The sequence below is a fragment of the Erinaceus europaeus genome, chromosome 11 (genome assembly GCF_950295315.1).
Source record: "Erinaceus europaeus chromosome 11, mEriEur2.1, whole genome shotgun sequence".
Taxonomy (NCBI): domain Eukaryota; kingdom Metazoa; phylum Chordata; class Mammalia; order Eulipotyphla; family Erinaceidae; genus Erinaceus; species Erinaceus europaeus.
The window spans coordinates 120,115,896-120,139,112 of record NC_080172.1 but is presented as its reverse complement, the minus strand read 5'-3'; the positions used below and the strand labels follow the sequence as shown (position 1 = coordinate 120,139,112).

Here is a 23,217-nt window from a genome sequence, read left to right as displayed (position 1 = left end):
TTATTGATATCGTTGTTGTTGCATAGAACAGAGAGAAATGGAGAGAGGAGGGGAAGACAGAGTGGGGAAAGACAGACACCTGCTTCACCGCCTGTGAAGCGACTCCTCTGCAGGTGGGGAGCCAGAGGCTCAAACCAGGATCCTTGGGCCGGTCTTTGCGCTTTTGCCATGTGCGCTTAACCTGCTGCACTACTGCCTGACTCCCCCATGGTCCTATCCTAGCGCTCTGTTCAGGCAGGGTTTCTCAAGGTCCTCAGACCTGCGCCAGCTACATGCCTTGGGAGCTTGAGGGAAACATCAGTTCTCAGACCCCACCCAGACACACAACCTCAGAAACTCTGAAGGTGGGATGTGACTGTGTGTACTTAAAGCCCCCTGGCTGGCCCCATGCTCTGAGAACCTCATCCAGAGCCTTCATCTGGGGAGGAAACCTCTTTTTCTCCAGGCAGGAAGAGACACAGAGGGACAGCCTGCTCAGTGAGCGTGCCTGCTGGGCCTCTGCCCCTTGGGGTCAGCACAGTTAGGTCCTGCCCCATCTACACGTGGGAGACGGGTCGAGGCCCCGGCCATACACTCAGCTGGGGGGCCTGGTTCTGATGAGTGTGAGCCCCTCCCCATTAGGCCCTGCCCCGCTTGTGTCTTGCAGACAGAGGAGGACTACATCCCCTACCCCAGCGTCCATGAGGTAACCAGCCAGAACCCCCGAACTCGGCCTCACCTCACCACCTGAGAGGCAGCCCTGTGGGGAGTCTGGGCACCTGGGCCTCCTCCCTGGGCTGTGCGGGCTGCACGTGTCTGAGTCTCATTCTGGCTAGCCTCATGGCCAAGGTCACGTTCCCATCTCTCCCTCCCTCCCTGCTCCAGCCTTTGAGAGCAGCCACACACTCCTTGTGGTCTGCAGTGGGAGAGGCAGGGTGGGACATGGGGCATGGAGGTGTGGGTGAGAGCCCTGGCATGGAGCAGGTGCTGGGTTCTCCCCTCACACCCCTGGCTATGGTGCAAGTGCCCTCAGTTTGGCTGGGGGCCTGTCTTGGCTCCCCAGGTGTGGGTGGCTCTCAGCTGAGTCTCTCCTTAGGTCCTGGGGCGAGAAGGGCCCTTCCCCCTCATCCTGTTGCCCCAGTTTGGGGGTTACTGGATCGAAGGCACCAACCATGAAATTGCCAGCATCCCCGAGACAGAGCCGCTGCAGTCCCCCACGGCCAAGGCGAAGCTGGAGTGTGACCCCACAGCCCGCATCTACCGGAAGCACTTTCTTGGCAAGGTGGGGCTTGCTGCAGTTGGGGGGGTAGGCTGGGGAGGGAGAGGGGTCCCACCCAGCTCTGGGGGAGACTGGGCCAGGGCTGGGCTGGGCTGGGGAGGGAGTGTCAGGGCAGGTGGTTGTTTTCTGTATTTATTCAACAAGGTTTAGTGTAAAAGGCAGTGTTCATGGCAGTGGCCAACAGCAGACACTTGACAAGGGTGTGAATATACAAGCAAGGCTCTTCTGCCTCCCATGAGGGATACTGGGCAAGTCACTTACCATCCTGGAGCCTCTGTGTCTTCCTCTGTGAAAACAGAGAGGGTGTCTGTACCTGCCTTGTGAGGTCGCTGCCAGCTTTGAACATTGCTACAAAGGTGTTCAGAACGACGGCGTTCAGGGCCAGCAGGTGTGTGCCTGGCTCTGTGCCTCCCAGGTGTGCAACAGTGAGCAGGCAGACCCAGGCCCTGCCCTTGGGCAGTTTGAGATGGAGACTGCAAAGATCTCAATGTCCTGGCTGGAAGCAACCCCCCTCTCCCAGAGCAAGGACCCTGCACAGTCAGTGTTACCCCGTGGGACTCCCACGGGGTAACAAGAGCTGTGGGCCAAGGTCCATGGGTCCAGGGAACGGTTCAGTGGGTAGAGACAGGACCTGCATGCACCAGGACTCCCGTGCATGTGCCAGACATTTGGTACTCTGGTTTCTCTCTAAGAAAAGAAGTCAGTGGAAGGAAGGAAGGAAGGAAGGAAGGAAGGAAGGAAGGAAGGAAGGAAGGAGACTGGGTGGTGGTGACATGCCCAGTTCAGCACATAGTATGATGTGCAAAGACCCAGGTTCAAGCCCCTCCAGCTCCCTACCTACTGGGGGGTCACTTCACAAGTGGTGAAGCAAGTTTGTAGATGTCTCTCTTTCTCTCTCCCTCTCTGTATCCTCCCCCCCCTCAATTTCTCTTTGTCCTATCAAATAAAAATGACGGAAAAAAAGTAAAAAGAAAAAAAATGGTCACCAGGAGTGGTGGATTTGTAGTGCAGGCAGCAAGCCCCAGTGACTAGAGGCAGGAAAAAAAAAAATGAAGAAAGGGCGGAAGGTAGTTCTTGGGCTGGAAGGACAGTTTGTTTGAGAGAGTGCCTGCTTTGCTGTGTGCACAGCTTAGGTTCAGACTGGGACCCCATTGCACTGGGGGCAGCTTTGGTGCTGGGTTTCCCTCTGCCTTTCTGTTTCTCTTTCCAGCTTAAAAACAGCCCAGAGCAGCAAAGCCCCAGCAATGACCAAAAAGTAAATAAATAAGGTTACTGTGAGGCCGTAGGAGTGGAAGGGGAGGTCGCAGGCTAGGCCCAGGGATGCAGTCGGCTCTGTCAGTTCACTGCGGAGTGGAGGGTGTGGTCTGGATGCGCAGCATGTCCCCTCCTGTGATTGGTGGTGTGACCTTGGGCAAGTTGTTTAAACGTCCTGAGCCTGCTTCCTTGTCTGTAAGGCTGGGAATAAGGAGAAGTGCATGAAAGCACAGAGCTGGCCTTTCACATAGTAAGTGTGTAGTGAGTGCCAGCTGTCTTCATAGTAACTCTGAGATCAGCATTCTCCCTGCCTCCTCCTCCCTCTCCCCCTTCTCTGCTTCTCCTCCTTCCCCCTTCCACCTCCTCCCTCTCTCTCTCTTTCTGCCATTTTCACTACTTTTGGGCCAACTTTTTCAATCTCTCCCCCCACCCCACATAAAGAGTCATACAGAGAGGGAGAGACACCACAGCACTGTATCACCACTCAGGTCACAGGCCAGGCGTGCCGCCACTGGGCAGGTTTCTTATTGAGCACCTACTGTGTGCCTGGCCCCTGAGGAGAGAAGGGCAGGGAAGGAGCCAGTGTGCCAGTGCAGACAAGCTTCCTTTGCTCCCTAGGAGTGAGCTCTTGGGTTTCCAGAAAAGTCATGACCTAGTTTTCCGTTTTTCTCTGCAAAAATGTATCATGGCTTTTCTGACAGCCAGTATCTCCTAGCCAGGATTGGCTTTTTTTTTTTTTTTTAATTTCCAGAGGAGGAAACTGAGGCTCAGGGAGGTGGAGTGACTTGTTGGAGGCAGTGCGACACCCCAGTGTGCTCACGGGGAGCTGCGCTTCCTATTTCTCATGGGCCCTGACTCCGGGGGTCACAGAGTCACGGGGGGAGCATTCCTGAGCACGTTTTGTTGAGCACATACTGTGTGCCTGGCCCCAGAGAAGAGGAGGGTGGAGGCGAGGAGCAAGGTGTGTGTGTGTGTGTGTGTGTGTGTGTGTGTGTGTGTGTGTGTATGTGTGTGCTCGCACGCGCGCGCAGATATGGTCCTGATGCTGTGCAGAACCCAAGCCGCCAGGTGCCACTCAGTGAACACACACAAAGCATCTGGCCTGCACGGGGAAAGCAAGGAAGCAGGCGCCAAGAGGCAAGGGCACCCTTGGCCCTGCTGGCGGGTGCCAGGCTGCAGTGCAGCCTGGGAAGGAGCCTGCCGTTAACGGGCACTTACAGCCTGTCCAGGGCCCCTCCCGGGAGCGGGTTGGCTCTTTGGTCTGGTTTCCGGAAGCTGCCAGATCAGCCTGCCCCCTCCCCAGGAGCATTTCAACTACTACTCCCTGGATGCGGCCCTGGGTCACCTTGTATTCTCCCTCAAGTACGACGTCATTGGGGACCAGGAGCATCTGCGTCTGCTGCTCAGGTGAGGAGCCGGACCTACACAGGGAAGGCCCAGCTCTCGTAAACTAAGCACCCACCTCGCTAACACACCCTTATTTGTCTTTAGTATTTTATTTGTTAGTTTTCTTAGGAAAGAAGCAGAAAGAAATTGAGAGGGAAGGGGAGATAGAGAGTGAAACAGAGACACCTGCAGCCCTGTTTCCACCACGTGTGAAGCTCCCCCTGCAGGTGGGGACCAGGACTTGAACCCAGGTCCCTACATGTGGTGATGTGTGTGCCCCACCAGGTGTGCCACTGCCCTGCCCCTTGTCCACCTTTCTTTTTAAAACATTTTTAAATTAATTACTTATTCCTTTTTGTTGCCCTTGTTGTTTTGTTGTGATTATTATTGTTGTTGTTATTGATGTCCTTGTTGGACAGGACAGAGAGAAATGGAAAGAGGAGGGGAAGACAGAGAGGGGGGGAGAAAGACAGACACCTGCAGACCTGCTTCACCGCCTGTGAAGCAACCTCCCTGCAGGTGGGGAGCCGGGGGCTCGAACCGGGATCCTTAGGCCATCCTTGTCCTTTGCGCCACATGCACTTAATCCGCTGCGCTACCGCCCGACTCCTCCATATCCACCTTTCTAAGCAAAACGGGGCAGTACCTTTGCCCGAGGACTCACAGCAGTTTAGCACCTGTCATGGCCGCTGGTCCTCCCTGGAGTGTCCCCTCCATGTGGGAGTCTCCCACATCCTTTCCCCATCACCCAGCTCCTCACCGTGGGCTTCCTCCTCCCAGGACCAAGTGCCGAACGCACCACGACGTCATCCCCATATCTTGCCTCACCGAGTTCCCCAACGTGGTCCAGATGGCCAAGGTGAGGCCCTGCTCCGTCACGCCCACTGGCACGCGCCCTCTCTCTGGCCCTTGGTGCTTCAGCTCCCGCCTCTGCTGTGCTCCCATGTTGTGCGTGTTTGGGCTTCTGGGCCTTGTTAGGGCACCTGCAGACAGAGACTCTATTTCTTTGTGCCCTGTTCCACACAACAAGGAGCTCTTGGCCCTGCCTCAGCCCTGGGTGTTCCCCGACAAGCCACAGGAATCCTAGGTGTGGCCAGGGAGGCTCAGAGACCCCTTCCACTTAGCCCCGCTCTCAGGCCCCCCTTTATCTCCTGCAGCTGGTGTGTGAAGATGTGAACGTGGATCGATTCTACCCTGTGCTCTACCCCAAGGTACGGCTAGATCTGAGCCCTGCGCATGTAGGCTGGGTGGTGGGAAAGTGAGGGTCTGAGCACTTACTGGACACTTGCTGCACGCCAAGCATCCTCCCTGCATTTCCTTACTCAGTTCTCACAGTCGCCCTGCAAAGGCCGTGACTTGCAGAAGAGGGACCAGAGATGTGGCAAGGTCCTGAGTATCCCAGAATGCATAGCAGATAAGGAGGGCCTTCCTTGAGCCTAGGGACATGCACCTTAGAAGCAAGACCTCTGAGCACCTGCTGCTGCCCCCCCCCCCCCACACACACACACCTTGTACTCCTGAGCCAGGAGACGCCACTGACCCCAGGGAAGTCCTGGGCAGAGAGCAACATAGGCCCCTCCACATGGCTGCCCCATGGACAGCGGCTGCACTGCTGCTCTGGTGCTGGATGCCGGGTGCTGCGTCTGAGCCTCTGCCTGTGTGGACAGAAAGGAAGGGAGGGGGTGTCCATCTCCAGCAAACCAGGGGGGCCTTCCTCGATGAGATGGGCTTTAGAAGACACAGGAAACCCTGTGTCACTCTGGTCTCTGAGCGGTGGTGTGGTCCAGGGAACATCCCCTGAAGGGACCTCAGAAAGCAGGTCCCTGTAACTGCTCCTCTGTACAGAAGAGGAAATGGAGGCTCAGTGTGAGGAGGGAGCTCGCTGAAGGCTCTGCTAGTTAGCGGGGTGATGACAGGTTGCTGGTGTGCCATGGGACCCAGTGTTGGGATACTGGGGCTTCCTGACTCTTAGGCAGCACTTGGGAGCAGTGAGCTGCTGCTCTGAGACCAGCAGGCCAGGCAGGGCCCCAGTCCCAGCCCTGCCCGCAGCCAGTCCGTAAACTCTCTGCACTTTGGTTTCTGCGTCTGTCCGACGGGGCAGCAGGAACACCTCCTCTCAGTCTTGTCTTGGTGAGATGAGCCAGTGTGCGAAGAGGGCCTGGTGCCGTGCAGGAGAAGTAAACGGCTTGAAATAGCAGGCTGTCACCACCCTCCTTCTCCTCCAGGCTTCGCGACTCATTGTCACCTTTGACGAGCATGTTATCAGCAATAACTTCAAGTTTGGAGTCATTTATCAGAAGCTTGGGCAGGTGTGTCCAGCCCCTCCCACCTCTGCTTCCCCTACAGTCTGGCTGGATGTCAGGTTGATACCACCTGCCCAGCCGGGGACTCCGATTACCAGGAGCTCAGGGCCCCCAGAGGTCTCCTTCCACCTCCTTTGGGTGTGAGTGGGGACAGGATGGGGGGCTGCCTCATAGCGTCTGCTGGTGTGTGAGTGGGGACAGGGCAGGAGCTGCCTCAGAGCATCTGCCCGTGTGTGAGTGGGGACAGGGCAGGAGCTGCCTCAGAGCATCTGCCCGTGTGTGAGTGGGGACAGGGTGGGAGCTGCCTCAGAGCGTCTGCCCGTGTGTGAGTGGGGACAGGATGGGGGGCTGCCTCAGAGCGTCTTCCGGTGTGTGAATGGGATCAGGGCAGGGCTGCCTCAGAGCGTCTGCCCATGTGTGAGTGGGGACAGGGCAGGGCTGCCTCAGAGCATCTACCCGTGTGTGAGTGGGGACAGGGTGGGAGCTGCCTCAGAGCGTCTGCCCGTGTGTGAGTGGGGACAGGGCAGAGGGCTGCCTCAGAGCGTCTGCCCGTGTGTGAGTGGGGACAGGGAAGGGGGCTGCCTCAGAGCATCTGCCCGTGTATGAGTGGGGACAGGGCAGGGCTGCCTCAGAGTGTCTGCCCGTGTGTGAGTGGGGACAGGGCAGGAGCTGCCTCAGAGCTTCTGCCCATGTGTGAGTGGGGACAGGGCAGGGGGCTGCCTCAGAGCTTCTGCCCGTGTGTGAGTGGGGACAGGATGGGGGGCTGCCTCATAGCGTCTGCCGGTGTGTGAGTGGGGACAGGGCGGGGGCTGCCTCAGAGCGTCTGCCGGTGTGTGAGTGGGGACAGGGCGGGGGCTGCCTCAGAGCGTCTGCCCGTGTGTGAGTGGGGACAGGGCAGGGGGCTGCCTCAGAGCGTCTGCCTGTGTGTGAGTGGGGACAGGATGGGGGGCTGCCTCATAGCGTCTGCCGGTGTGTGAGTGGGGACAGGGCGGGGGCTGCCTCAGAGCGTCTGCCCGTGTGTGAGTGGGGACAGGGCAGGCAGGAGCTGCCTTAGAGCATCTGCCCATGTGTGAGTGGGGACGGGGAAGGGAGCTGCCTCAGCGTCTGCCTGTGTGTGAGTGGGGACAGGGCGGGAGCTGCCTCAGCGTCTGCCCCATGTGTGAGTGGGGACAGGGCAGGGCTGCCTCAGCATCTGCCCGTCCCATGGCCCACAGACCTCTGAGGAGGAGCTCTTCAGCACCACTGAGGAGAGCCCTGCCTTTGCGGAGTTCCTTGAGTTTCTTGGCCAGAAGGTCAAACTTCAGGACTTTAAGGGGTGAGCCACGCAGAATCTGCCCGGCCCCCTGCACCCCACCCTCGCCCGGGAGGCCTGGCCGGGGGCTGCAGACTGAGGCTGGCCTGGGGACTCTGGGCATCCCTAAGCAGGTTCCGAGGAGGCCTGGACGTGACCCACGGGCAGACGGGGACGGAGTCTGTGTACTGCAACTTCCGTAACAAGGAGGTCATGTTTCACGTGTCCACCAAACTGCCCTACACAGAAGGGGATGCCCAGCAGGTACCTGGACCCCCGCCCACTGCTCCCCCCAGCCCGTCTGCCTGTCCCCCCCGCACTGCTCTAGTCCGCGCGGCCACACAAGGCTCACAGGCCCAGGGTTTGGTGTTCTGCGTGGGCCAGCCTCTCCCTCTTGTGGGCCTTGACGGGGCCGGGGAGGGAGCCCCAGTTTCCATATCTGTGGAATGGGGCAGCGGCCTCTGACCTGGGCGAGGGTGTGCATGGTGGCAGCAGGGCCAGGAACGCAGACTTTGCCGGGGCCGAGGGGCATGGGCAGAGACCTGGAGGGGTGGAGGCGGGCCAGGTGCTCACAATACAGGTCGTGGGCGAGGAGGAGAGAGTGTCCTCCGCAGACTGCAGGCCAGGTGTTTCCGGCACTCGCACTCAGACTTGTTACCTCGTCCTTAGCTTCCTGTGGGGCCCTCTCGCCACCCCACGCCTCCACCCTGGGGGCACAAGGACAGGGTGAGGAAAGGAGAGCTAGGTGATCCTTATTCTTCATGACTCAGAAAAAAAGGTGTTCTGTTCCGAGTGTGTCCTGAATAAAATTCATTTGTTCAGGAAAGACGAAATCTGGGGGTATTTAGACAGACGCAATGGGAGAGAGAATTGGGGACCAGGAGCTTTGGATTTGAGTCCCTGACTCACTCTTGGCCTGAGTTTCCATAGATATCAGGAATTTAAGTAGACAAAAGAATATATTTTTTATAAAGGCCTGTTATTGATGAGAGGGAGACGGGGGTGGGTGGGAGAGCCAGGGCATCACTCTGGCACGGGTGCCACCAGGGATCAAACTCTGGAGTTAAGCACCTTACCCACCTTCACCACTTCCTAGACCACAACAGACAGTACTTTTAAAATTTTATTTAGTTGTTATTGGATAGAGACAGAGAGAACTTGAGAGAGGAGGGGGAGATAGAGAAGGAGAGAGACAGAGAGAACTTGAGAGAGGAGGGGGAGACAGAGAAGGAGAGAGAGAGAACTTGAGAGAGGAGGGGGAGATAGAGAAGGAGAGAGACAGAGAGATGCCTGCAGCCCTGCTTCACTGCTTGCAAAGGCTCCCCCCTGCAGAAGGGGACCTGGGGCTCGAACCCAGATCCTTGTGCTTGGTAACATGTATACTTAACTAGGTGTGCCATCACCCAGCCCCACAGAGTACTTGCAGCTCCTCCTCATTAAGTTGGGGCAGCAAAGCTTCTCCCAGCCTCTGCCCGTCCTGTCCCCCTCCCGTGGGCCCCATGCTCAGCCCGCCAGGCTCTCACACCCGGGCTCCCTGCTCATCCTGCCCCCTCCCGTGGGCCCCATGCTCAGCCTGCCAGGCTCTCACACCCGGGCTCCCTGTTCAGCTTCAGCGCAAGCGTCACATTGGGAACGACATCGTGGCCGTGGTCTTCCAGGACGAGAACACGCCCTTTGTGCCTGACATGATCGCCTCCAACTTCCTGCACGCCTACGTGGTGGTGCAGGCCGAGAGCGGGGCCCCTGAGGGCCCCCTCTACAAGGTGGGTGACCTCAGAGAGCCTCCAGGGGAGCCGGGACACCCCCTGAGCTTCAGTGCCCTCTAAGTGGGGCCGTCTGGGGGGTGTGTCCCGGCCACACACACCGTGATGGGTACAGGGTTCCCTCCTGCCTTTCCTGTGCCCAGAACTCCCCTCCAGAGCCCTCTTGCTGCCTCTGCTGTCACCACCACCATTGTTCGGTGGCTCCTGAAGGCCTCACCCCTGCACCACCCAGATGCAGGACAGAGGGTGAAGGAGCTGTGGCCCTGGGCCACCTCACCCCTCCACCCCATCAGCAGCCACTGGGCCACCCCACCTGGGGCAAGAGGCAGCTCAATGAGGGCTTGCCCTGCCTCCCAGGTCTCGGTCACTGCCAGAGACGACGTGCCCTTCTTTGGACCTCCGCTTCCGAACCCTGCTGTGTTTAGGAAGGTGAGGACTCAGTGGGTGAGGGCAATGGGCAGGCCATCCTCCCACCGCCACCTGGGGCCTGTGGTGCTTCATTTCCAGAGCAACAGGAATGATTGTAGCACTCAGCGAGGCTCCCGGCAGACTCCCAGACACCCCTCACTTGCCTTCTCAGAAAGTGTCTGCCATCAGTGCTTCTTCGCACACTGAGCCCCGAGCCAGCCCCTGGCATCTGTGGCATCTGCTTTCCCAAGGGTGGAGGGGCCTGGCAGGTGCCGGGGCTGGGGAGCAGGGCACGGGGGGCACCCTTATGGGAGTGAAGAGGGCGCCCGGGCCCCCGCAGGGAGGGCCTAGGAGTCTCAGCCCTGCTCTCTGGGACTCAGCCTCTGGTGCCTATGCTCACCTAGCCCCACCCCTGTCTCCCCTCCTCCACGCTGGGGGCTCCCAGGGGCCTGAGTTCCAGGAATTCCTGTTGACAAAGCTCATCAATGCTGAATACGCCTGCTACAAGGCCGAGAAGTTTGCCAAACTGGAGGTGAGGGGGCTGTTGGGGCTGAACCCTCACCACTACTACCCTCCCTACTTAGAATGTCAGTTCTGCCCCTGGTAGGGGAATGCTGTGTCCAGACCCCTGGCTTCAGGGAGGGCTGCCTGGGGGAGGAGGGATGGACTGGAAATGAGGACTGGGGTCAAAGGGAAGTAGGGCATCTCCTGTGTGTGAGGAATGTCCAGAGGGGCTTGGGGGCAAATGGGGAGAAGGGAGGGGTGAGTGAGTGAGTGTGTGTGTGTGTGTGTGTGTGAGTATGTGATTGTGTGTGAGTGTGAGAGTGTGTGTGTGAGAGTGAGTGCATGTGAGTGTGTGTGTGTGAGTGTAAATGTGAGTGTGTGTGAGTGCGTGTGTGTGAGTGTGAATGTGAGTGAGTGTGTGTGTGAGTGTGAATGTGTGTGAGTGTGTGTGAGTGTGTGTGAGTGCATGAGTGAGTGTGTGTGAATGTGAGTGCGTGTGAGTGTGTGTGTGTGAGTGCGTGTGAGTGTGTGTGAGTGTGAATGTGAGTGAGTGTGAGTGTGTGTGAGTGTGAATGTGAGTGTGTGTGAGTGAGTGTGTGTGTGAATGTGTGTGTGAGTGCATGTGAGTGTGTGAGTGTGAGTGTGTATGAGAGTGTGTGTGTGAGTGTGTGTGAGTGTGTGTGTGAGTGTGTGTGAGTGTGAGTGAGTATGTGAGAGTGTATGAGTTTGTGTGTGTGTGTGAGAGATTGAGAGAGAGTGTGAGTGTGTGAGAGTGAGTGTGTGTGAGTGTGTGTGTGTGAGAGTGTGTGTGTGAGAGTGAGTGTGTGTGTGAGTGTGAGTGTGTGAGTGTGTGTGTGTGTGAGTGTGTGTGAGTGTGTGAGAGTGAGTGTGTGTGTGACTGTGTGTGTGTGTGAGAGAGTGTGTGTGAGTGAGTGTGTGTGTGAGAGTGTGTGTGAGTGTGAGAGTGAGTGTGAGAGTGTGTGTGTGAGTGTGTGAGAGTGTGTGAGTTTGTGAGTGTGTGTGTGTGTGTGAGTGAGTGTGTGTGTGAGAGTGTGTGAGTTTGTGAGTGTGTGTGTGAGTGTGTGTGAGTGTGTGTGTGAGAGTGTGTGTGTGAGAGTGAGTGTGTGTGTGAGTGTGAGAGTGTGTGAGTGTGTGTGTGTGAGAGTGAGTGTGTGAGTGAGTGTGTGTGAGTGTGTATGTGTGTGAGTGTGTGAGAGTGAGTGTGTGTGTGTGTGTGAGAGTATGTGTGAGTGTGTGTGTGAGAGTGTGTGTGAGTGTGAGAGTGAGTGTGAGAGTGTGTGAGTGTGTGTGAGTGTGAGTGAGTGTGTGAGAGTGTGTGAGTTTGTGAGTGTGTGTGTGAGTGTGTGAGAGTGAGTGTGTGAGTTTGTGAGTGTGTGTGTGAGTGTGTGAGTGTGTGTGTGTGAGTGTGTGTGTGAGAGTGAGTGTGTGTGTGAGAGTGAGTGTGTGTGTGAGTGTGAGAGTGTGTGAGTGTGAGTGTGAGTGTGTGAGTGAGTGTGTGAGAGTGAGTGTGTGAGTGAGTGTGTGTGAGTGTGTATGTGTGTGAGTGTGTGAGAGTGAGTGTGTGTGTGAGTGTGTGTGTGAGAGTGTGTGTGAGTGAGTGTGTGTGTGAGAGTGAGTGTGTGAGTGAGTGTGTGTGAGTGTGTATGTGTGTGAGTGTGTGAGAGTGAGTGTGTGTGTGAGTGTGAGAGTGTGTGTGAGTGAGTGTGTGTGTGAGAGTGTGTGAGAGTGTGTGAGTGTGTGTGAGTGTGAGTGAGTGTGTGAGAGTGTGTGAGTTTGTGAGTGTGTGTGTGAGTGTGTGAGAGTGAGTGTGTGAGAGTGTGTGAGTTTGTGAGTGTGTGTGAGTGTGTGAGTGAGTGTGTGTGTGTGAGTGTGTGTGTGTGAGTGAGAGTGAGTGTGTGTGAGTGAGTGTGTGTGTGAGAGTGAGTGTGTGTGTGAGAGTGAGTGTGTGAGTGTGAGAGTGTGTGAGTGTGTGAGAGTGTGTGTGAGTGTGTGTGAGAGTGTTTGCGTTTGTGAGTGTGTGTGTGAGTGTGTGAGAGTGAGAGTGAGTGTGTGAGTGTGTGTGTGTGTGTGTGTGTGTGTGAGTGCATGTATAAAGCTGCATTTAGCTGGGTGAGGACCTCCGGGCTGGAGCTGCAGGGCTCTGAGGGCTGTGAGCTCAGGCTGCTGGGACCCAGGTCCACTCCCGCCCAGAGAAGGTTCCGCAGCTCTGCTGTCCCCCAGGAGCGGACCCGGGCGGCCCTCCTGGAGACTCTGCATGAGGAGCTGCACGTCCACAGCCAGTCCATGATGGGCCTGGGCGACGAGGACAAGATGGAGAACGGCGGTGGTGGTGGCGGCTTCTTCGAGTCTTTCAAGGTGACGGACGTCCTGCCTGGGTTCTGGCCAGGGCTAGGGGTGTGGGGTTGGGCTCAGGCTGGGGCTGTGGGCTAGGTGTGGGGCACAGCCAAGGGGACACATGGGGGCATGACTGGGGCCTTGGGTAAAGCTCAGGCCTGGGTATGGGGCTGGCGGGTGGGTGCTCAGGCCAGAGCTGCGGCTGCCACAAGGATGGTGGCTGCAGGCAGAAGCTGGACTTGGAGACTGTGCTTGGGAGGCCTACAGAAGACGGGAGTCCTCTGGGGAGCTGCCGCCATGGTGGCCGCTGCCAGCTCAGGCGGGGAAACACTACGGTCTGAAGAGGCTGTGTGAGCTGCGTGGCTGGCCCACTGGGTCTGTGCCTCCCCAGGCCAAACCTTGAGGCTGGAGGCGTGCGTTTGTGTGGGGGGCAGAGCCTGGCTGCCAGACCTGCCCGGGCTTGGGGGAGCTGACCTCACTGAGGAGACCCAGGACACCCCACCTCTGCGCACTGAACAGAGGGAGTGGGTGACGGTGGACACGGGTAGGGATGTCTTCTTGGGTGGACTGTAGGGGTCGCTCTCCAGTGGGTGTGGGGTGGTGTCCTTGCAGGAGGCTGAGCACGGATGGGCGTGGGTGCTAGGCTCACACTCGTGTCTGCCTCACCACATGTGGCATGGCCATGACAGCAGTGCCCGCCTCCTGGGGAGACTGGGTGAGAGGTCGGATATGACGTACCTGACACCTGGCTGAATGCACACGTCACTATGCGCAAGGATCCCGGTTCAAGCCCCGGTTCTCACCTGTCCCGGGGGAGGGGGCTTCATGAGCAGTGAATCAGGGTTGCAGGTGTTTCTTTTTCTGCCCCTCTATCTCCCTGTTCCCTTCAGTTTGTCCTTGTCCTATCAAATAAAAGAAAGGTAAAAATAGTCACTGGGGGCAGTGCAAACACCAAGCCTCAGCAATAACCACGGTGGCAAGCAAAAAATTAATCAGTCAATTAGCGAGAGGTAGGAAAATTGATCAATTAATTAAAACAAGGAAGCAGGTGGATGAAGGGAGGTGAAAAGAAAGGAGACCCTCTAGAAAGGAAGCTGAGCTTTCTGGAGGGCTCTGCCCTTTTTTTTTTTTTTTTTTGTCTCCAGGGTTACTGCTGGGGCTTGGGGCTGACACTACAAACCCACTGCTCCTGTGGCCATGTTTCCATTTTATTGGACAGGACAGAGAGAAACTGAGAGGAGAGGGAAATAGAGAGGGGAAGAGACAGAGAGGCACCTGCAACCCTGCTCTACCACTTGTGAAGCATCCTCACAGGTGGGGAACCAGGGGCTCGAACCCGGATCCTTGCGCAGGCCCTTGCACCTCATGCTGGTGGTGCTTAACCGGGTGTACCACCCCCGCTCCCTCGCACACTCTGTCAGCTCCCAGCAGCCCCCACAGTCCTCACACGTGTAGACTCAGGTCCATGGCTTGTCCATGGTCACCTAGCAGATCGGCAGCAGAGCCCGGGCCCGGCGGCCATTGCACCATGAGAACTTGCTCCACATGTGGCCTCACAGGGAGGGACTTGGTGTGGAGCGGCCGGACACCTGGGCTCCTGGGTCCTCCCAAGGGGGCACTTGAGGAAGCCTGCATCTCCTCCACCAACCCGTGTCCCTCACAGCGGGTCATCCGCAGCCGCAGCCAGTCCATGGACGCCATGGGACTGAGCAACAAGAAGGCCAGCACCGTGTCCACCAGCCACAGTGGGAGCTTCACACCCAGCAATCCTGACCTGGCCAAGGCTGCAGGAATAGTGAGTGCCCCAGCCTACCCCCCCCCCCCAGCAGTCCTCAGTCCCCTGCCTCCATGGCTCCGCTGGCCCAGTGCCCATCCTGGGCTCACAGTCCATCCTAGCCCTGCTCACCTTGGGGCCAGGTGCCCAGGCCACCACGTAAGGGTTCCAGGCAGCCCCCTCCCCCTGGTCCCTGGCATCGTCCCTCCTTCCAGCCCTGTTCCGCACGGATGGCTTTCTGCCGGCGGGCTCTGGGCAGCTTTGATACGTAGCACACCCCTTGTTCAGCATCTACTGTCTGTCGTCCACTTGGAACGGGGCTGCTATGTGGGCACCTGTTGTCAAGCTTTGTCAACCTACTTTGTGTCAGGCTGTGGGCATGTACTGTGCGTCAGGACCTGGACTTCTGTGTGGACCTGTTGTGTCCCTGGCTCTGAGATGATGCAAACACCTGCTGTGTGTCAAGACTTGGTGGCTGCTGTGTGAGCCTACTGTGTGCCAGGACCCAGGCTGCTGTGTGAATACCTACTGTGTGTCAGGACTTGGCTGCTGTGTGAGTACCTACTGTGTGTCAGGACTTGTCTGCTGTATGAGTACCTACTACGTGTCAGGCCCTGGGCTGCTGTGTGAGTACCTACTGTGTGTCAGGACCCAGGCTGCTGTGTGAATACCTACTGTGTGTCAGGACTTGGCTGCTGTGTGAGTACCTACTGTGTGTCAGGTCCTGGGCTGCTGTGTACCTACTGCGTGTCAGGCCCTGGGCTGCTGTGTGAGTACCTACTGTGTGTCAGGTCCTGGGCTACTGTGTGAGTACCTACTGTGTGTCAGGACTTGGCTGCTGTGTGAGTACCTACTGTGTGTCAGATCCTGGGCTGCTGTGTGAGTACCTACTGCGTGTCAGATCCTGGGCTGCTGTGTGAGTACCTACTGTGTATCAGGACTTGGCTGCTGTGTGAGTACCTATTGCGGGTCAGGACTTGGCTTCTGTGTACCTACTGTGTCAGGACTTGACTGCTGTGTGAATACCTACTGTGTTCCAGGTCCTGGGCTGCTGTGTGGATGTTCTGTGAGCTTCTGTTGTGGCTCAGGTGGCCCCGAGCTACTGTGAATGCCTCTAGTGTGTCAGGACCCAGGCTGGTGTGTAGACATCAGTTCTATGTGTGTCTGCTGTGCTCACAGCCCTGGATTGCTGTGAAGACCTACTGTGTGCTGGGGATGAACTACTGGTTGGGCATGTGATGTGTGCAAGTGACCTGCTGTAAACGTCAAGTCCTTGGTCCGCGAGTGCTGTGTGTTAGCTCCTGACTGTAAAGACTTGGCGTGTGCACCTCATGAGTGAACACCTACTGTGTGTGACTTACTGTCTGCCAGGCTCTGGGATCCTGCTGCTAACACTCAGAGGGCATGCTGGGCAAGCTGGGCATGCTGGGTAAACAAAGCCTTGGACTGTGGGCCTGTGCACTTTCTGCTGCTTAGTGGCCCCTGGGCGCTGCACCTGCTGCTCTGCTTCCCCTTGCTGACCCACCTGCCCATCCACCCACCCACCCATCCAAACACCAACCTGCCCACACACACCCACCCGTCCACACACACCCACTCGCCCATCCACACACCCACCTGCCCATCCACACACCCACCTGCCCACACACACACCCACCTGCCCACACACACCCACCTGCCCATCTACACACCCACTGGCCCATCTACACACCCACTGGCCCATCCACACACCCACATGCCCATCTACATACCCACCTGCCCATCCACACACCCACCTGCCCATCCACACACCCACCTGCCCACACACACCCACCTGCCCACACACACCCACCTGCCCATCCACACACCCACCTGCCCATCCACACACCCACCTGCCCATCCACACACCCACCCGCCCATCCACACACCCACCCGCCCATCCACACACCCACCCGCCCATCCACACACCCACCCGCCCATCCACACACCCACCCGCCCATCCACACACCCACCCGCCCATCCACACACCCACCCGCCCATCCACACACCCACCCGCCCATCCACACACCCACCCGTCCATCCACACACCCACCCGTCCATCCACACACCCACCCGTCCACCCACAAACCCACCCGTCCACCCACACACCCACCCGTCCATCCATACACCCACCTGTCCATCCACACACCCACCCATCCATCCACACACCCACCTGCCCATCCACACACCCACCTGCCCATCCACACACACACTCGCCCGCCCACCCACCCATCTACACACACACCCGCCCGCCCACCCACCCACCCACCTGCCCATCCACACACACACCTGCCCATCCACACACCCATCCGCCCATCCACACACACACCTGCACATCCACACACTCACCCGCCCACACATACACCCACCTGCCCATCCACACACCCACCTGCCCATCCACACACCTGCCCATCCACACACCTGCCCATCCACACACCCACCTGCCCATCCACACACCTGCCCATCCACACACCTGCCCATCCACACACCCACCTGCCCATCCACACACCTGCCCATCCACACACCCACCTGCCCATCCATACACCCACCTGCCCATCCACACACTCACCTGCCCATCCACACACCCACCTGCCCATCCACACACCCACCCATCCATCCATCCTGTCTGCTGCATGCAACAACGTGTGCTCAGAGCAATGTCATGTGGAAGAGGGCCTCACCCCAGCCCTATCCTCTGCTGCCCAGCAGCCAGTCACCAAGCCCACTGTCACCAGAGGAGCATGCCCACCCTCCCCGACCCAGACTGGCCCAGCCTCCTGTGGGTGAGGGTAGAGGGGCCGCGGGGGCAGGACTGGGGACAGGACAGAGCCAGCAGCACCCACTGTGGCAGTAACCAGATTCATTTCTGTTTTTGTTTTTGCACAACTCTCCCTTTCCGTTGTGTTGCTTCCTTTCCCTCCCAATATTTCCTTTCTCTCTTCCCTCGCTTCCTCCTCCTGGCTTCTCTCCATCTTCTTGTGCTTTTATATTCCTTCTTCTCTTCTGTGATTTTTCCTCCTCCTCTTCCTCCTCCTTCACCCCCCACATTCCCCTCTTCCTTCTCCCCCCACCACATTCTCCTCCACCTCCCCTCCTATCTTCTCCCTTGCTTTTCTCTCTGTATCTCCCTTTGTCTTTCTCACTCCCTGGTCCTACCTCTGTGTCTCTCTGTCACTCTGTGCCTTGTGTCTCTATCTTTGCTGAATTGTCTCCATCAATTTCTCTTCCTTCTGTTCTCTCTCTCTCTCATCCATTTTTCTCCTCTCCCTGGCCCCATATCCCCACATCCCTCCCTCTCCTATCTCTCTCTCTCTGTGTCTCTGTCTCACCCTGCTGCTTGCCAGTCATTGCTTATTCCTGGGAAAAGTGCGAGTAGATTCGGACGCCGGGGCAGTGCCATAGGCATAGGAACCGTGGAAGAGGTTGTCGTCCGCGGGGCCGCCAGCTATGGAGGCTGCCTGCACGCGCTGTTCTCTGCTCGCTGTCAGGATGGAGGCCATATTGGGGACGTTGCCCCCGCCTGGGGACCAGCCCAAGGGCATGCAGGGTGGCATGCCGGCAGCTCTGATGGCACTCAGCACCTGCTTTGGGGCCTCCTACCAGCACCAGAGCCAGAGCCCTCCACCAGGGGTGTCTGGCTCTGCCCTGGCCCCTGGGACCCTGGCCCAGTCCCTCCCAGGATCTGGTACCCAAAGACCCTGTGTCCAGCTGCACGTCCCCCAATATTGCCAGTTCTGCATGGAGCACCATCCCTCCTCTCTGGCCTGAGGGCTCCTGCCACCCCGTGCCTCCCTGGGGCCCACCTTCCTGTGTCCCCAGAGAGGCTTGGGCCATGCTTCTGGTGCATGGTCCTTGCAGAAACTGGGATGGGGATCCTCTAAACTGCTGGACTGGAACCTCCCCAAGCTAGTCTGGCAATGCCAAGGTGGGGTGGGGACTTGAGGCGCTGTGCTCACTCTGTGGGGTGGTATCCGCCCAGCCCAGCCCAGCCCAGCCCAGCCCAGCCCAGAGCGGCTCTCAGCCTGCTCCCCCAACCCTGGGCTCTGCTCCTGACTAACACATGGGGGAGGTTGCTGCCCACACTGGGCACCTTCCTGGCTTGACACCCTGGGGGCTGTCTCTGCTCTCTCCTCTGTGCTCACTGCCTCTGCTTTGGGGCCTGGGGCAGCAGGACCCAGGGTGGCATGTGGGGGGCAGTGGGGCTCACAGGCCAGGTGGGCACTGATTTGGGGCCTCTCCCCACAGTCACTGATTGTCCCTGGGAAGAGCCCCACGAGGAAGAAGTCGGGCCCCTTTGGCTCCCGCCGCAGCAGTGCCATTGGAATTGAGAACATACAGGAGGTGCAGGAGAAGAGGTGGGGACCGGGGTAGCTGGGCACGGGCAGGGACGGCTCCTTTGCTGCGGTCGGTCTCTCTTTCTCTGGAGATACCGGTCAACCCTGGTGGGATGCAATCATGCAGGGATGAGGTCCTGCTAAAAAACAAACAGGATTCTTTAAATTTTTTTATTATCTATATTTATTTATCGGATAGAGACAGCCAGAAATTGAGGGGGAAGGGGGGGTGAGGAGAGAGAGAGAGAGAGAGAGGGAGAGAGAGAGACCTGCAGCCTTGTTTCACCACTTGCAAAGCTTTCCCCCTATAGGTTGGGACCAAGGGCTTGAACCCGGGTCCTTGTGCACTGTAATATATGCACTCAACCAGGTGCACCACCACCTGACCCCAAGGCTTATCATGTCCTGGCTGCAGGTCCCCAACCAGGTTGCGTTGACACTCCTCCCCCCAGTTCAGGGGCTGCTGGGTGTCCAGCGGACTGAGCCCCCTAGTGCAGGGGCTGCCAGGTGTCCTGTGGGGCTGAGCCCTCCCCACTCCCCAGTGCAGGGGCCAGCAGATGTCTTGTGGCACTCAGCCCCACAAGTGCAGAGGCTGCCAGGTGTCCTGCAGGGCTGAGCCCCTCAAGTGCAGGGACTGCCGGGTGTCCTGCAGGGATCAGTCCCTGCCCAATGCAGTGTCCAGCGGGGCTCAGCCTCCCCCAGTGCAGGGGCTGAGCCCCCCAAGTGCAGGGGCTGCTGGCTGTCCTGCGGGGCTCAGTCCTCCCCAGTGCAGTGTCCTGCAGGGCTGAGCCCCCCAAGTGCAGGGACTGCCAGGTGTCCTGCAGGGCTCAGCCCCCCAAGTACAGAGGCTGCCGGGTGTCCTGCAGGGCTGAGCCCCCCAAGTGCAGAGGCTGTTGGGTGTCCTGCAGGGCTGAGCCCCCCAAGTGCAGGGGCTACTGGCTGTCCTGCGGGGCTCAGCCCCCCCAGTGCAATGTCCAGCGGGGCTAGCCCCCCCATTGCAGGAGTCGGTGGGTGTCCTGTGGGGCTCAGCCCCCCAGTGCAGAGAAGACTGGCCAGGGCTACATCAGGGCCTGTTGCAGACGCAGCCCCTGAGAGCAGAGGGCAGAGGTGCCATGACCTCCCCTCACCACGTGGGCATCACTCTACCCCAGGCCTGGTGGTGAATCTCCTCACTGCCCCTGTGTACCCTGCAGGGAGAGCCCCCCAGCAGGCCAGAAGACCCCAGATAATGGGCACGCTTCCCAGGAGCCCAAGTCAGAAACCTCCTCTGCTCAGAGCTCCCCAGAGATGCCCACGACCAAGAACAGGTGAGGAGTCGGGGAAGTCCGGCAGGGCAGGGGAGAGGCCTGCGGGTGGTGCACTCCTTCCCCTTCTCTGTTGGGCCCAGGGCTGCCCCAAGCTCTGTCCACACTGCCAGGAATGACACTGTATGTCCTTTTGTGCAGGGAGGGTGGTCTCCATCTCAGGGGCGGATTCAGAGAGCATTTCCTTGAGCGGGCAGCCCTCTGCTGACTGGTGAAAACACATTTGTTTCGGGGGCTGAGGGTAGGAGTGAGTCTGCAGGCAGGAGGCACAAAGGCTCAGGGCAGGTCACAGGCTGTGAGAGTGGAGTGTGCCCTGCGGTCAGAAGGCCTGCATGCAGACCCCTTGCTCTCCCACCAATGGCTGGGCCCGCCCTCTCTGCATGGCTGTCCTCTGGAAGACTGGCCCAGTAGCTCTGGAAGCCAGATGACTCAGGAAAGGCCACCCAGAAGCACTGTGCCTGTCACAGAGGAGACACACGGCGGCAGTTACCTTTGTCAGGCAAGCCCAGGAAGCTGAGTTTCTCTAGGCGTTGGGGAGGGCTCTGAGCAGGGAGCAGTGTGTAGCATGCACCAGGAGGACCTGGAGCTGGGGGCTGATGGGAAGGTGTCTGTGCAGAGCGGACACAGCTGTCCAGAGAGCAGAGGTGCTGAAGGACGTCTCCCGCTCCTCGTCCAGTGCCAGCAGCTTCACCAGCGTGGTGGAGGAGACGGAGGGTGCGGATGGGGACGACACAGGCCTGGTGAGAGGCCCGGGGAGCGGGGGCTTCACAGCGGTGTGTGTGCTGGCGGGTCCCTGGTGATGCTCTGGGCTGAAGCGAGAGCCTGAGTGTGGCCGAGGGCCGCAGGGCCCAGCCCAGAGGAGCCGTGCAGACGGTTTCCTCCTGCCCCAGAGCTTCCCGTGGCTTCCCAGCGCCCTGACTGAGCCCAGTCTCAGGGTCACTTAGCATCTTTCCCACCTTCCTTCCCACTCCCAGCCTTTTTCTTACCACGATAGCCATTCTGCACGCCCTGGCAATGCCCCCAAGTCACCCAGCTGACCCAGAACATTCTTACTTACTGTTGTCTCCTCCTTCCCTTCATTGTCAGACTGACTCCCACTTATCCTTGCTGGTTAGCTGTACACCCCTCTCCTCCTGACAGCCTGCCTAGGTTGAGCACTCCTGTACGTTCTCCTTGGTCTCATCACTCTCCTCACAGACCTCCAGTGGGCCCCTCCCTGCTGGGTTGTTCCAGACGCCAAGGATGCGGGAGGGAACCACGCTGGCCCTGCCCACTGGGGGCTTAGAGACCAGGATTATGACAGTCTCTCAGGCGTCCAGCCCTCTCTGGGCAGGGGATGTGTCTGATCTGTCTTAGGGCCCTGCCACAGAGCATCCGTCGGTGTGTGTTGAGTGAATATGAGGTGGTGTGTACCATCTGCCTGCTTCCACGGCCCTCCTGGCCGACGTGGCTGGGCGAACGGGGCAGAGGCCAGCGGCTAGGATCGCAGCAGAGGGATGGAGGCCAGACCACGCCTCAGAGTGCTCACGTCCCTCTGCTCCCTTCACCAGGAGAGCGTCTCATCCTCAGGGATGCCCCACAAGCGGGACTCCTTCATCTACAGCACGTGGCTGGAGGACAGTGTCAGCACCACAAGTGAGGGCAGCTCCCCAGGTACCCAGCCAGGGCGGCCATCCCCGGGCACAGAGCCACACACGTGGTGGGAGGGGGCAGGGCAGAGACAGCCCCCGGAGGAGCCGCTTCCGCACGGAGGACCGGGCAGCCCACAGTCTGCCTGAGGGTGCCTGAGGGCACGGAAGACGAGTGGCTCCTGGGAGGGATGTGGCAGATGGCTGGGCGTGAAGAAGGGAGCTAGGGGAGGGCTTCTGAGCAGGAAGACCGGGGGCACCGGTGCCCACCCGCCCACACCCCGTCTCCCGTGGCCTCTGTGTCCCCCTCCCCAGGCCCCTCGAGGTCACCCCACCCAGACTGCAGCAAGTCAGGGGACCCTGCATGTCCCGAGATCAAGATCCAGCTAGAAGCAGATGAGCAGCACACACCACAGCAGGTTGGTGCCAGGTGGGATGGGCAGATGGACAGGCAGGTGGGAGGGGAGCCCCCCCAGAGGGGACTGACATCCAGAGTTCTGGGAGGGGGCTGGGCTGAGAGTCTCAGCCGTGACAGGTGCTCACCTGTGTCTCCTGTTCTCTGTCCTCTGTCTGTCCACCACCTACCCCGATGGCCACTGTGCTTTGCAGAGCTGTTAGCCAGGCCTCACTCTGAAGGTGAAACTGAGCAGGTCAGACTCAGCCCACTGGACTTGTGAGGGAGGGTGTTGGGGCTGGGGTGGGCTGCCACCTTCCTGTCCTCTGCCACCCCCTGGGTGGCAGCTGTGTCACTGGGTCTGAACCCTCTGCCACCTTGTTGCTAGATGTTCAAGGGGCAGATGGACTTCCTTGTTGGTGTGAGTTTTCTTTTAGGTTTATGTATGGGGGGGGAGACAGAGAGAGAGAGAGAGAGAGCGCAGGCACACAAACCAGGACGTCACTGTCACGTGCAATGTGGCATCAAACCAGGGCCCTCATGCTTGAGAGCCCAGTGCCGGTCCTCTGTGCTGCCTGGCTGGTGACAGGCCTCTGCTTGCTTGTCTGAGCACCTGCCATCTCTCCACCTGTGCTTTCCTGGGGCCTGATGGGGACTTGGCAGTTGTTGGGAGGGAAGGGTCTGGGGTCCCAGTGAGATTGAAAGATCCACAGTCTGGAACCCCAAGGTTGCCTCCATGCCCCACTTCTGTCCCCCTGCTTTGAGGGGTCTCCACTTCCCTCCGCCTGCAGATGAGACCTCAGAAGCACAAGGTGAAGATACTGTGTCAAATCCAGGCAGCCGGGACCTCTGCCCCAAAGCCTCCACCAGCCCCCCGGCCTTCCCCGTGGCCCACCCTCTGGGCTGTCTCTGCAGGGCAGAGCCGTCCAGACCCTGGAGCTGGGAACCTGCTGGCATCATCCCCACCCCAGGCTGGGGGTCTGGGCAGGGAAAGGGAGAGGTCAGTGGTCAGTGGACGCAGGACTGCAGGCTTGGCAGCCTCCACCCTGGGCTCACCATCACCTTTGAACTCAGGAAGAGCAAGTTGAGAGGGAGGCTGAACGGTCCCAGTGCCACAGAGACAGTGGGGTGGCGGGTGGGGATCTCGAACCCTGGCTCTGAGTTGGGTTCCGATGTGTGAGTCTGGGCCAGCCACTCTCACTCTCTGGGTGCCTCCACCGTGCACAAGAGGGTTTCAGAGTCA

The 23,217-nt window shown here is 59.0% G+C and overlaps 1 protein-coding gene and 1 long non-coding RNA gene across 11 annotated transcripts in view; one reads left to right on the top strand and one right to left on the bottom strand.

The window, feature by feature from the left end:
• RAP1GAP (RAP1 GTPase activating protein) overlaps positions 1–22,993 on the top strand; it is a 62,684-nt gene extending 39,691 nt beyond the window's left edge. For 4 of the 10 annotated variants that reach the window (XM_060200874.1, XM_060200879.1, XM_060200880.1 and 1 more), the window contains 21 exons: positions 647–685; positions 1,076–1,261; positions 3,816–3,919; positions 4,679–4,757; positions 5,056–5,109; positions 6,124–6,207; positions 7,416–7,516; positions 7,627–7,756; positions 9,100–9,255; positions 9,613–9,684; positions 10,109–10,195; positions 12,409–12,543; positions 14,186–14,317; positions 17,659–17,736; positions 18,560–18,669; positions 19,800–19,955; positions 20,569–20,692; positions 21,503–21,605; positions 21,896–21,999; positions 22,190–22,230; positions 22,766–22,993. In XM_060200874.1, the coding sequence (XP_060056857.1) occupies positions 647–685; positions 1,076–1,261; positions 3,816–3,919; positions 4,679–4,757; positions 5,056–5,109; positions 6,124–6,207; positions 7,416–7,516; positions 7,627–7,756; positions 9,100–9,255; positions 9,613–9,684; positions 10,109–10,195; positions 12,409–12,543; positions 14,186–14,317; positions 17,659–17,736; positions 18,560–18,669; positions 19,800–19,955; positions 20,569–20,692; positions 21,503–21,605; positions 21,896–21,999; positions 22,190–22,198 (2,043 nt within the window). In that variant the 3' untranslated portion in view covers positions 22,199–22,230; positions 22,766–22,993. Of the gene's footprint in view, positions 1–646; positions 686–1,075; positions 1,262–3,815; positions 3,920–4,678; positions 4,758–5,055; positions 5,110–6,123; positions 6,208–7,415; positions 7,517–7,626; positions 7,757–9,099; positions 9,256–9,612; positions 9,685–10,108; positions 10,196–12,408; positions 12,544–14,185; positions 14,318–17,658; positions 18,240–18,559; positions 18,670–19,799; positions 19,956–20,568; positions 20,693–21,502; positions 21,606–21,895; positions 22,000–22,189; positions 22,231–22,765 lie in introns of those variants that run through there. The other 6 variants (XM_016193070.2, XM_060200877.1, XM_016193071.2 and 3 more) reach the window with 4 other exon arrangements.
• LOC132541175 (uncharacterized) lies at positions 14,918–15,291 on the bottom strand. Its single transcript, XR_009552347.1, has 3 exons — positions 15,225–15,291; positions 15,100–15,146; positions 14,918–14,988 (listed from the first exon to the last, which is right to left on the bottom strand). It is a non-coding gene; the product is annotated as an uncharacterized LOC132541175 (long non-coding RNA).
• Positions 22,994–23,217: the final 224 nt, after the last annotated feature.